The 13783-nt window shown below is 44.4% G+C and overlaps 1 protein-coding gene across 5 annotated transcripts in view; it reads left to right on the top strand.

The window, feature by feature from the left end:
• CNIH3 (cornichon family AMPA receptor auxiliary protein 3) overlaps window positions 1–13783 on the top strand; it is a 337129-nt gene that overhangs the window by 15473 nt on the left and 307873 nt on the right. For 2 of the 5 annotated variants that reach the window (XM_025381676.1, XM_025381685.1), the window contains one exon: window positions 5161–5226. The exons of the other annotated variants lie outside the window; for them this stretch is intronic. In XM_025381676.1, the coding sequence (XP_025237461.1) occupies window positions 5161–5226 (66 nt within the window). The remainder of the gene's footprint in view (window positions 1–5160; window positions 5227–13783) is intronic. 5 annotated transcript variants of the gene reach the window in all.

The following is a 13783-nucleotide window of genomic DNA, read 5'->3' as shown; positions in this document are numbered from 1 at the left end:
TACTTAAAACTGTATAAAATGATTTCAGTGGCCCTCACCGCTTAGATGATAAAATCTAAGGTCCAGGTACTGGTCTGCATGGCTCCTTAAGAACTGGCCTATGCCTCTCTTTGGAGGCCCAGTCTCCCTCAAGTCCCTCACCTGTGGCTCCAGTCACACCAGACCACTTGGGGCTCCCGGAACCCGTGGCTTGCTTTCAGACTCGGTGCTTTTGTTGCAGTGTTTCTCAGATGCCTTACCTGCTACCCCTCTTCTCATTCTTGTCCTTTTGGCCAGCTCTTAACTTTCCTTAGAGATTACCCTCATACCCAAACCCAGATAGTATAAGGGTAATCTCTAGGGAAAGTTAAGAGCTTGAAATGCTTCTTCAAGCATTTCTTCTACCACATTGTATTCTGTAATGCCTGCTTCCCTGGTGGGGACCTAGTAGGGTCCTTGAAGGAAGATCTTACTCCTCATCGTATTTCCAGTACACCACAGGCACTTTGTGGATATTTGCTAAATGGATTCTTCCATTCATCCAACCGTCCATTCGTTCTTTCAACACACACACACACGTGTATACACATATACACACACACACACACACACACACACATATGTGTATATATTATTGGGAAGCCCCCTGAGCCAGAATAGGTTCAGGGACTCCCTCAAAAAATATTTTTTGAGCACTTGTTGTATGTAAGACACTTCTAGGTGCTAGAAATATGCAGTGAACAGGACACAAAATCTTTATTTCCATGGAGCTTATATTCTTATAAGCTTACACAAACTTATATTCTAGTCTTATATTGTGTCTTCCAGGGAAGACCAGCAAAAAGAAAGAAACAGGAAATGTATCAGGTGGTGTGACGGTGTGAAGGTGTGATGTGCTAGGCAGAGAATTAAAGTAGGGTCACATGACACAGTGCTTGGGAAGACCCTGTCTACTTAATGCCCAGGGAGGGCCTCTCTCAGGGGTACCCTTGAGGCTGAGATCTGAATGAACTGCTCTTGTGAAGATCAGGGTAAAGAGCATTCCAGGCAGAGGGAACAGATAATACAAAGGACTTAGGGTAAGAATGAACTGACTTTTAGAATAAACACCCTGGTTAGCTAAAGCCAGGGCATTAAAAGGACACAATGAAGAAAACGCCTTTAGGGGGAGATAGAACTGAAGAGAGATCATAGCTGGTTCTGGAACCAAAGGTAAATTATTCTTTAAGACGTAGTAGATACTTATTGGCAGCTGCTAATAGCAAAATTAAAAAGGTCCTGTTCATAACTGATGCACAAAAGTACTTAGGAATGTAGGGAGCAGACACCCCTTCCACATTTCACTTGGAGCCATGCGATCTGTGTTATGATGGCCTGTGTGAAGAAGCCACCAGTTATAGTTCATGTGGGTTTCCATTATTCTTTGGGCCTTCACTTTGCCAAAGGCACACAGTTAATATAACCACAAGAATGTGAACACTTTTATTTGTTCTGAAATATGCTTTTAACCTTTACAGTGGGAAAGGCCCTTAATTTATCTATTCCTTATTATTTTCCAGCCTTATATTTTCTATTTCCTTTCTGTGCCCCCTGAAAAACGAGATGCCATGTCTAAAATCCCGTGTGCCTTTGTGCAGGGCAAAGCCATGTCCTCGTGCACAGTCATGAGGCATGGCCGAGGATTATATAAGAAGAGCTGTTCCTAGTGCAGTTGGCGCCTGCAGGAAACCATGACGTGGCATCTGCAAAGCTCATTGCAGGTAGGCTGAGCATGAACTTGCTAAGCAAGAGCTGTGGCTCAGGGCAGCCTCTTGGTCAGCTTTGTTCTGACTCAGAATTATTCCCTTGAAACGCTGGGTTTGGGTTCAAAAGACGCTAGAGTTCTGTTTCATAGAGGGGTGCTCCTGCCGGAGTCATGATGTACTAGAGATCCACACTTTTTTTCTCTCCCCAGTGGGTGGGTAGATATTAGAAACTGGATCTGCTCTGATGAAAGTGTTCCAATTCTTGTGGTTATATTAACCAGATAGCTTGGTCACACCAAGGCCATGTCTAGACAATGTAATAGAGCCTGCTATGGCACAATGATCTAGTTTTGTTTTTCATTTAATTATGTTCCTTGTTATTGTGAGTATTGACTATCTAGAAAACTTATTCATCCATATGCCATATTTTAGGATTGAAAGGAATTTTGGACCTCTAAACTTTTCAGACAACGCAACTGAGTCACAGAATGATTAGGTCTTTGGCCCAGGGGAAGAAACTAGGTTGGTATCAGCTGGGTTTAACAGTCTTGGCTCCCTGACTTCCAGAACAGTTCTATCCCCAGTCAGATTGTTTCTAGTTAGTAAAGGAGGGTAGCAAAGTGGTGACCTGATGACTTTTTCTTTTAAGCTAATAGTCCATATTTAAAAATTAAGAGATTACATATAGGAATCCGGACTTCTGGTTTCTCAAATGAAGACTTGGATCCACACTTCTGAAAAACAGATAGTTGGCATTCACAGTGGCTTCTGCTTTTATACAGGTTATGCGCTTTTCAAATTACCAGAGTCGCCATGCTTCCCTATTGCCTCCCAGATATTGAGGTTGACTGTCAGTTGCCACTTGTGGTACTATTGTATTTATTTTTACTTTTGAAATTCATCCATGTTACACTATTATTTTTCTAATAGTAGAATTAAGACAAAAGTGAACTATTTCCTTTATCACTATCTTTTCTTTTTCTTTCTTTTTTTTTTTTAGATGGAGTCTTGCTCTGTTGCCTGGGCTGGAATGCAGTGGCGCAATCTCGGCTCACTGCAACCTCCACCTCCTCGGTTCAAACAATTCTCCTGCCTCAGCCTCCCAAGTAGCTGGGATTACAGGCGCACACCACCACGCCCGGCTAATTTTTGTATTTTTAGTAGGGACGGGGTTTCACCATGTTAGGCAGGCTGGTCTCAAACTCCTGACCTCAAGTGATCCACCCGCCTCGGCCTTCCAAAGTGCTGGAATTATAGGCCTGAGCCACTGTGCGCAGCAAAGTGGACTGTATTTCAAGAAGAAATGGGTATTTTAAAAAGTAAAGTGTTGGCCAGGCACGGTGGCTCATACCTGTAATCCCAGCACTCTGGGAGGCTGAGGTGGGCAGATCACGAGGTCAGGAGATCCAGACCATCCTGGCTAACACAGTGAAACCCCATCTCTACTAAAAATACAAAAAAATTAGCCGGCTGTGGTGGCGGACACCTGTAGTCCTACCTACTCGGGAGGCTGAGGCAGGAGAATGGCGTGAACCCGGGAGGCAGAGCTTGCAGTGAGCGGAGATTGTGCCACTGCACTCCAGCCTGGGCGACGGAGTGAAACTCCATCTCAAAAAAAAAAAAAAGTAAAGTGTTTCAGGGCCAAAAGAATATAGTTTAAGATTATGGCCGGGTGCAATGGCTCACGCCTGTAATCCCAGCACTTTGGGAGGCCGAGGCAGACAGATCATCTGAGGTCGGGAGTTTGAGACCAGCCTGACCAATGTGGAGAAACCCCATCTATACTAAAAATACAAAATTAGCCAGTCGTGGTGGCACATGCCTGTAATCCCTACTACTTGGGAAGGCTGAGGCAGGAGAATCACTTGAACCCGGGAGGCGGAGGTTGCACTGAGCTGAGATTGCACTCCAGCCTGGGCAACAGAACGAGACTCGGTCTCAAAAAAAAAAATATATATATATATATATATATATGTATATAATATACACATATAATATGTATATATAATGTGTGTATATATATTTTTATTTTAGGGAGACACAGTCTCTCTCTGTCATTCAGGCTGGAGTGCAGTGGTGTGATCATGGCTCACTGCAGCCTCAACTTCCTGGATTCAACCCATCTTCCAATCCTTCCACCTTAGCCCTCCTGAGTAGCTGGGTCCACAGACATGAGCCACCATGCCTGGCTTTTTGTTGTTGTTGTTGTTTTGTTGGAATAGTTTCTCACAATGTTGCCCAGGCTGGTCTTGAACTCCTAGGCTCACACGATCCTCCTGCTTTGGCCTCCCAAAGTGTTGGGGTTACAGGCGTGAGCCACTCTACCTGGCCTCAAGATACTAAGAAACAAATGTATTTGGCACCTGTAGTCACTGGAGGTTGCAACTCTTATGCTTAATTCTAACACCATAATCAGAAGAACTTTGGATATTTCACTGTGAGATTGTTGTATACCTTTAACAAGGTTTAAAATTTTTTTTTTTTTAAATTTTTAGAGATAGGTTCTTGTTATGTTGCCCAGGTTAGAGTGCAGAGTACAGGCTATTCATAGGCATGATCAAAGTGTACTACAGCCTCCAAACTGTGGGCTCAACCATCCTTCTGCCTCAGCCTCCTTAGTGGCTGGGACTACAGGTGCACTGATACCTTTGACAAGTTTTGAGAGATTTTCGTAGCATTGAGGGGAGAAGAAAAGTGAAACAAAGAGAAGAAATGGGACCCTTCTTTATACTCCCTCCCCTCAGCAGAACTATTAAAACCCAAGATCAGTTTGTTTAGACACTGAGTCATATTGTCCAAAAGATTGTACATTAAGAATCTCTTGGCCGGGCGCGGTGGCTCAAGCCTGTAATCCCAGCACTTTGGGAGGCCGAGACGGGCGGATCACGAGGTCAGGAGATCGAGACCATCCTGGCGAACACGGTGAAACCCCGTCTCTACTAAAAAAATACAAAAAACTAGCCGGGCGAGGCGGCGGGCGCCTGTAGTCCCAGCTACTCGGGAGGCTGAGGCAGGAGAATGGTGTAAACCCGGGAGGCGGAGCTTGCAGTGAGCTGAGATCTGGCCACTGCATTCCAGCCTGGGCGACAGAGCCAGACTCCGTCTCAAAAAAAAAAAAAAAAAAATCTCTTTGTCTTAACCTTAGGCAGAATTATCTTGAACTGTTTGTTCTAGTATGATGGTAATCATGGTAGCACAGCTACTGGGGAAATTAGAACTGAGATTTCCTCTCTTCCGTTTGCTGAAATAACAGCAAAATTGCTTGAAGAAAATGGACTATATTATTCTAAGAAGTAAATTACAAATAAGCAACACCCAAAATATCCCTCACTCATGGTTCCTTCAGTAAAAGGTGCTATGCTTTATCTACTCAATATTGTAAGTAGTATCATTTATAGGCTCATTTCTACTAGTGAGTTTTTTTTTTCCCCCTCAGATCTCTGCTTCTAGCTGTCCTTCCACTCTATCAACGAATATTTCTTTTACAAAGCTAGGAGGCTCAGTAAGGTTAAAAATAATTCAGCTATATTGTGTTGAACATAATTGAAATGTCATAAACCATCCAGAGAGCAGGAGAACCAGTTCTCTCTTGTTTCTATTGGAGTAGTCTGTTTACATTTCTGGTCCTGTCACTGAAGCTTGGACTGAGAGACCTGGTAAGGAATGTTTCCTCTGGAGTTTCAACAGGCACAGCTATTTGTCACTGCCTCAGAAGCTGCGTGGCTGCAGGTGAGGAAGGCTGCCCTTATGGGAGGGATAATTATGGTCAGTGACCTGTCTGAGCTTGGCCTCACTCTGCACCCAAGCTCGTGACTGACTCAGAAAGTCTTCTGCTCCTGTGTTCACATCAATGATTTCCTTCCTTGCTTTCTAGAAGAGAATTGGCCTCTGGTACTGGTGAAGAGACCGAATATTTTCAGTCAGGCATTTTACCTGGCTGAGTGCAGGGCTTGGAGGTGGAGTCGCTTGTGGAAGGATTAACTAGAGGGAGGAGTCACTGTCATTAGGATACCATACACATGGCAAAACCAAATATAACCACCCACCTCCTCTGACTCACCTACTTAAAGCATGAATAACCTGGAGGGGGTGGTGGCAAGCAGGTACAGAGATGCTCCTTGACTTTCAGTGGGGTTGTATCTCAATAAACCCATTGTAAGTAGAAAATATTGTAAGTCAAAAATGCATCTAATCCACCTACCCTACAGAACTTCATAGCTTAGCCTGGCCTACCTTAAACACGCTCAGAACACTGCAGTAGCCTACAGTTGCGCTAAATAATCTAACACAAAGCCTATTATATAATAATGTTGAATATTATGTAATTTATTCAATAAATTAAATACTGTACAGAAAGTAAAAAACAGAATTGTTGTATGGGTACTAAAGGATGGTTTCTACTGAATGCGTATTGCTTTCACACCATCATAAAGTTGAAAAATTGTAAGCTGAACCATCGTAGGTCAGGGACCATCTGTATTTGAATGAGTGAGGTGGGGACCTGAATCCACCCTCCTCCTCCCCTCACTACCCCATCCTCAAAATACACATTGACCAGTGAAGTCTGTCTTGGCCTTGTGAAACCCTTATCATCCGAACGGCCTAATGAAGTAGAACTTGTGACTAATAGGAAGACTTTGGAGAGGTTTGGAATGTTCTTTGACTTACCAGGAATCTAGTAGATCCAGGATTATCCAAACGTCACCAAACAGTTCAGTGCCCAGAGAGGAGGCCCATTATTAACCCTTCCTTGAGGTAGACACACCCAGTGTAGATGAGGGTGATTCTGGATGGTCCCTGGCCATGGCTTAGTCTGACCCTACTCAGGAAGGGAGTATAATAGGAATAGCATTATGAGAGATTCTTTCTGTTCTGTACCCCTTATATGTTATAGGATAATGGAGAAAAATCTCAATTGCCATACGCCACATTAAAGCAACAGTTACTATATCAGTCATGGTAGATGAATGGAGGTCCAGATATAAACATTGTTTTACCCCTTTATATTTTTATATGAAGCATTTGGCTTGAACCTTATGTTTGAAACATCAAACATAGTGTATTGTCATATTGAATATGAATACTACTAGTGTTTTAATAACTAACATTTTATTATATGTGTGGCACCACAGGTGTATCATTTTAAATTATATATGGCATTTAAAGTGTATAGTGACTAAAATAATTCCTGTTGCTTCATGTGGTCGATGTGGCATGTGCCAGTTTAGCAGATGTGGTTACTCAACTCACATGAAAAGGTCACCTTAATCTGTCAGAAATCATGGAAGTCACATTTCAAGTAGGATTGAAACATGCATAACATAGTCCATGAAGAAGGGAACTCTTTTCTTCCCCGCTCCCCTCTCCTCACACCATCTCCTACTTCTTTTCACAAGCTCTGCATTGTTCTGCATAGCAATGTTCCATCCACAAAAATCTCCAGTGTGTAGGGGGTCTGAAACCTGTCTGATCCCTTCCTTAGCCTCATAACTCAGAAATGAGATGTGGTCCAGGGAACAGCCTAGACAAGTGCCAATGGGACATGTAAAGATTCCCCTTTTCTTTAAAGTGTTTTTGGAGACAGGGTCTCACTTTGTTGCCTGGGCTGGAGTGCAGTGGTGTAGTCATGGCTCACAGTAGCCTGGACCTCGCGGGCTCAAGCCATCCTCACACCTCAGCTTCCCAAGCAGTTGGGACTATAAGTGCGTGCCACCACGCCCAGCTAATTTTTGTATTTTTGTAGAGATAGGTTTGCACTGTGTTGCTCAGGCTAGTCTCAAACCCCTCGCCTCATGAGATCCTCCCACCTCGGCCTCTGAAAAGTGCTGTGATTACAGGCATGAGCCACTGTGCCCGGCCAAGGATTCCCCTGTCTTTTTGACACTTTTCAGCTGTGCCCTCCCAGGGAAGACATTAGCTCACTCTGGAGCCACTTGTGCCATTCTCGTGCCCTCCTTGCACAAGGCCTTGTCCTAACTGCTTCACTCTCCTGGTCTGCCAGTGCAGACATCAGTGATCCAAGAAGATACAGGAAGAGGCTTGTGTGGGAGTCACCTGGAGCCCTCCATGGTATGTTGGCTCTATAAGAGCTGGGCATGTGGTGCCAGGGAGTGGGAGCAGCAAGGCCACCCTGCTCAGGCCTCTGCCCTGGAGGAAGGGTGGCGTAACCACCCCTGGATGACAGCCTGGATGTGGTGAGGGGAGACGGTCCACGCCCTGCTCTCAAGCATGGAGGTCGAATGTTTCTAGGTCAGCAGCTTAGGACAGCAGGCAGGTCAGGCCTGGTAGAGGAAGTGCATGTGAGGAGTCAATGGGAAGTGAGTAAGAGATGGCGGTGGTAAACTAGGAGGTGCTCCTACAAACAGAATTGAATTTTCCCTTTTAAAACAAGGATGGCTGTAGCTGAGCCCTCCTCTCGTGTGTGTGTGTGTGTGTGTGTGTGTGTGTGTGTGTGTGTCCGTGTCCTCTTCTGTTCTCCGCCCCTACTGAGGAAAGGAGATAGCTCTGGCTTCCAAAAGTAGCCTTGCAGCTGTAGGAGGACTGACTCTGCCTAGCCTTTACATTTCCCATGTAAAATTTAACAGTGCTTTCACAGAGCTGCTCTAAAGATCAAAGGGTACCCAACTGAATGGGAATCTGTGGTCTGAGGATTTTTTTCTTTTGTCTGTAGCTTCCCTTCCTCCCTCCCTGCAACCCTAAGTAGACGAAATATTGGGCCAAAGGGCCAAGGAATCCTGTTAAGGGAGGAATCTCGTGGTCTCATTTCCAGCCAGGCACTTTTCTGTTCTTGTAACTTTCCAGTCATAATTTGGGGATTTGTTGATAACTCTGACACCTGGTGGTCATTTCAAAAACTGCACTCTGAAAGAATTAAACGTTCACTTTTATCATTTTTAGTTGTTTTTCCACCTGCAATGTCAGTGTCAATAATATGCATTTTATAAATTTGTGATTATTGTTAGTTGAATTATCTATAAGTAAAATTCTTACACATGCATTCAACAGAATACAGTAGGATAGAAAATTTCTGAAAGGTATACCAGAAGCTATACGTGGTGGTCCCTAGGGAGTGCAGCCAGGTGTGGGGAGGAAGGAGACTTATTTTACTTTATACCAGTTAGTGCCCTCTGAAATGATCTTAAACAGAAATAATGTATTACTGTGATGATTATAGTGAAGTACTGCACTTGGGCAGGATATTCCCTTCCAGGGTTCCTACCCTCTCCTGGTTTTGCGTCCAGGGACCTCCTCTGTGCTTTTGAATGTATTAAGGAATGACGTATGGCTGGATTCACTCTGATCTCATTCACTGACAGTGGTGGGAGAGCCCAGCGCTGAGCAGAAACTGGTTCTGGGGCATCGTGTGGCCAGGGCACCAAAGCCAAGAAAGGTCCCGTAGTCCCTGTGTGGTCAGCAGCGAAGGCAGCAGTGCTATGTCAGTATTGATTCTTCAGGGGCGGGCTGCCCACTTCCCGAAGTTATGCTTAGCAGTGGGGCTCTGGCTCACTCCCTGTCCCTCAGCCTACCAGGTGTGAGGCTGCCAGGAGCCGATCGCACAAGGCTTGGCAAGGCAGATGCTCCCCAGCTCCTGACATCAGAGAGAAGGGCTGGGATTGTGGCCTGCGGTTGGTGGGCAGGAGAGCCTGGTCTGATGACAGCAACTACCCTTTGACTACCTTCCCTGTGGCTCTCACTGTCTGATTCCAACTGTTCCTTCCGCTGTTGAACAGACGTCTCCCACCACTTTCCTACTACTCCCCTAATGATAACATACTGAACTCACTTTTATGAATTTGTTGAGACCTTACCACTTTTCAAGTGTGTGTTCAGGAACAGTGAACTTTCGTCTTGCTCGGATCCACCCATGCACCCAACCCACCACGGGTATCAGACGCACTGGGTAGCTGAGTGCTCAGAGGAAGATGCAAGGTATTCAGGGGAAGTGTCAATGGGGTCTCCCAGTGCCTGTTTGGTCCAGTCAGGAGAGACCCTGCTTGCACTTCTAATACAGTCCTGGAAAGATGGGGCCAGAACTTAGGAGGGGAGCTCTTTGCAGCAGCTTTTCAAGAAAAGGGGAAAATTTTAGCACCATACTGTTATGTGATCCTTGTACCCAGAGGCCCTGTTCAGCTCCAGTGATCATCTCTCTTAGGGCACACCCTCAAAGGGGCCTAAATGCTATCCCAGGATTGGTTCCAGTGTCTATTATCTCTTTGACTCCGAATGGCCAAACACCTGACTTCCTCTCTGGTAGCCTGGCTTTTATCTTCTAGGACAACCAGGGCCCCCCTCTTTGCCTTTCCCTCTTCCTTCCTCCTGCTTAGATCAAGTCTTCAGCAGACATCATGTGACCTTGAGGATGGATGTCACATGCTGGAGGAAACAGAAGGCCGAAACCCTGATGACTTCACAGAGCTGCCAAAACAGTTCCTGACTGTTTACTCCGGGACTTTAACAAAGTGATGAAAATAAATCCTTACAGTATGAAAACAACTTTTCTATTCCATGGAGCCAAACCTCATTATAACAGATAACGTGACCCTCAGCGACATCCAAGTATTTTCCTGTTCTCATCTATACTATGGCAAAGGGGCAAATACCTCTCAGTAAAGAAAGAAATAACAACTTATATCTTGGGCGAGGCATTTCTTCTGGTAGAACTCTGTACACAGAATAACATAGATCTGTTTGTGCTTATCTTTCTCCTTAGAATTATTGAATTTGAAGTCTTTCCCAGGGTGGGGGTGGAGTGAAGCTGGGGTTTCATAAGCACATAGTAGTGTCTCTTAGCTTCCATTTAAATATGGGGGTAGAGATGTGGAGGGGCCAGAAGGATCAGAGAGGAGAGACAGGCTGGTCTGATTGCCTTTGTAAAATGCACATTTGAGCTTGTGCTGAGCTCAGAAAAAGCAAGGACAGGATTGAGGCTCTTGGTTCAGTTCCCCTGCACACCCTGGGCGGGGAGGGGATTGTTAGAGTCGTGGAACCCCTATTTTTTTTTTTTTTTTGACAGGGTCTCGCTTGGTTACCCAGGCCGGAGTACAGAGGTACGAACACAGCTCACTGCAGCCTCAACTTCCTGGGCTCAAGTGATCTTCCTGCCTCAGTCCCCAGAGTAGCTGGAGCTACAGCCCCACGCCACTACACCCGGCTAACTTTTGTACTTTTTGTAGAGACTGGGTTTTGTCATATTGCCCAGGCTGCTCTTGAACCCCTGAGCTTGAGTTTAAGACCAGGTTGCTCAAGTGATCCACCCACCTTGGCCTCCCAGGGTGCTAGGATTACAGGCATGTTCCACCCCTCCTGGTTTATCTTTCTTAAGCTTGGAATCATCTTTTTAAAACAGCCACAAGGTATAATTGATATACAATACACTGCTTATATTTAAAGTGGATAATTTGATAAGTTTTGCCATATGTTTACATCTGTGAAACTGTCACCACAATCAACAGGGGGATCATATCCATCACCCACAAAAGTTCCCCCTGAGAAAACCCTCCCACTGGCAGCCACTGAACTGCTTTCTGTCCCTGCAGATGCGTTTGCATTTTCTTAAGTTTTATATAAACGGAATCGTAGAGTATGTGCTCTTCTTTTGTCTGTTTTCTTTCACTCAGCATAATTATTTTTTAGATTCATCTGTCTTGTGTTTGTCAATTCTTTTCTTTTTATTGATGAATAACATTCCATTGTATGGATATACCACATCTGTACAGTTTGTTTAATCCATTAACCTGTTGATGGACATTTGGATCACTTCCAATGTTTGGCTATTAAAATAAAGCTACTCTGAACATTTGTGTATGTGCCTTTGTGTTATTCTTGGGTATATATCCAGGAGTAGAATGTTGAATCATGTGGTAGGTTTTTTTTTTTTTTTTTGAGACGGAGTCTCGCTCTGTCGCCCAGGCTGGAGTGCAGTGGCCGGATCTCAGCTCACTACAAGCTCCGCCTCCCGGGTTCACGCCATTCTCCTGCCTCAGCCTCCCGAGTAGCTGGGACTACAGGCGCCTGCCACCTCGCCCGGCTAGTTTTTTTTTGTATTTCTTAATAGAGACGGGGTTTCACCGTGTTAGCCAGGATGGTCTCGATCTCCTGACCTCGTAATCCACCCGTCTTGGCCTCCCAAAGTGCTGGGATTACAGGCTTGAGCCACCGTGCCCGGCCGGTTTTTTTTTTTTTTTTTTAAAGATATGTGGTCTCATTCTGTCACCCAGGCTGGAGTGCAGTTGCGTGACTGTGGCTCACTATGGCCTTAAACTCCTGGGCACAAACAGTCCTCCCACCTCAGCCTCCTGAGTAGCTGGGATTACGGGCGAGAGCCCCTGCATCCAGCCAGTTATTTTTATTATGATTTTATCCTTAATTCATTGTATATTTTATTTAATTTTAATTTTTTTTTTTTTTTTGAGATGGAGTCTCACTCTGTTGCCCAGGATGGAGTGCAGTGGGACCATCTCAGCTCACTGCAACCTCTGCCTCCTAGGTTCAAGCAATTCTTGTGCCTTGGCCTCCTGAGTAGCTGTGACTACAGGCGCCCACCACCACACCCAGCTAATTTTTGTATTTTTGGTAGAGATGGGGTTTTGCCATGTTGGCCAAGCTGGTCTTGAACACCTGACCTCAAGTGACCCACCCACTTTGGCCTCCCGAAGTGCTTGGATTACAGGCATGAACCACTGTGCCTGGTGTCCATTGTAAATTTTAAACAAAGGATGTTTAATACAGACTTATTTTTGATTCATTATACATTTTAAACATATAGCTAGTATGACTTTTACTCCCCTTTCTTTTAGGGGAGATAATCACACCAGTATTCTATAGAATAGTATCAGCACACAAGGCACACTTGCTTCCCTTGGCTTACCTCTGATTTAAGATAATAACTAAAAGGAATTTACTGAATCTATAGACATATGTATTTACTTCTGAATATATATTTCTTCCTCACATGCATATACCTTACATAAATCATTTCTTTTTTTCAGTTAACATAGTGATTTAAACAGTTTTAAAACATCTTTATTAAGATTTTAACCTACTACAAAATTCAACCATTTAAAGTGTACACAATTCACTGGTTTTTAGTAGATTAACAAAGTTGTGCAACCAACACCACAATCTAAGTTTAGAGTATTTCACCCCAAAAGAAAACCCATATCAATTCGCAGTCACTTCCCATTCTCGCCTCCACATGCCTCAGTTGTAGGCCACTAATCATGTGCTTTCTTTTTCTATGTATTTACTTATTCCAGATGTATATAAATGGAGTCATACAGTATATGGTTTTTTGTGACTGGCTTCTTTCACTTAGCACGGTATTTTCAATGTTCATCCACATTGTAGCATTTATCAGTACGTACTTCCTTTTTTAAAAAAATAGACTTTATTTTTTAGAGCTGTTGTAGGTTCACAGCAAAATTGAGCTGAAAGTACAGGATGTTCTCATATACACCCTGCCCCGCTCCAAGTAAACCCTCCCCCATTATCACCATCCGTGCCATTGGTGCATTTGTTACTGTCAATGAACCTACATTGACATCATTATCACTCAGTCCATAGTTTACAGTAAGGTTGATTCACTCTAATGTAACCCTAATGTAGGGTTCACATGGTGTTGTACATTCTATGGGTTTGGACAAACCTTTAATGATGACATGTATCCACCATTGTAGTGTCATACAGAGTAGTTTCGCTGCCCTAAAAATCCTCAGTGTTAGGTTTCAATTTTTTTGTTTTTTGAGACAGAGTCTCGCCTTGTCACCCAGGTTGGAGTGCAGTGGCCCAAGCTTGGGTCACCGCAACCGCTGCCTCCCCTGTGCAAGCGACACTCCTGTCTCAGCCTCCCAAGTAGGTGGGATTACAGGTGCCCACCACCACGCCTGGCTAATTTTTGTATTTTTAGTAGAGATGGGGTTTTGCCATGTTGGCCAGGCTGGTCTCGAAATCCTGGCCTCAAGCAATTCGCCCACCTTGGCCTCTCAAAATGCTGGGATTACAGGTGTGAACCACTGGGCCTGGACCCAATTTTTTTTTTTTTTTTTTGAGACAGGTCTCAT

The sequence above is a fragment of the Theropithecus gelada genome, chromosome 1 (genome assembly GCF_003255815.1).
Source record: "Theropithecus gelada isolate Dixy chromosome 1, Tgel_1.0, whole genome shotgun sequence".
NCBI lineage: Eukaryota > Metazoa > Chordata > Mammalia > Primates > Cercopithecidae > Theropithecus > Theropithecus gelada.
This window is presented reverse-complemented; position numbering and strand designations above follow the sequence as displayed.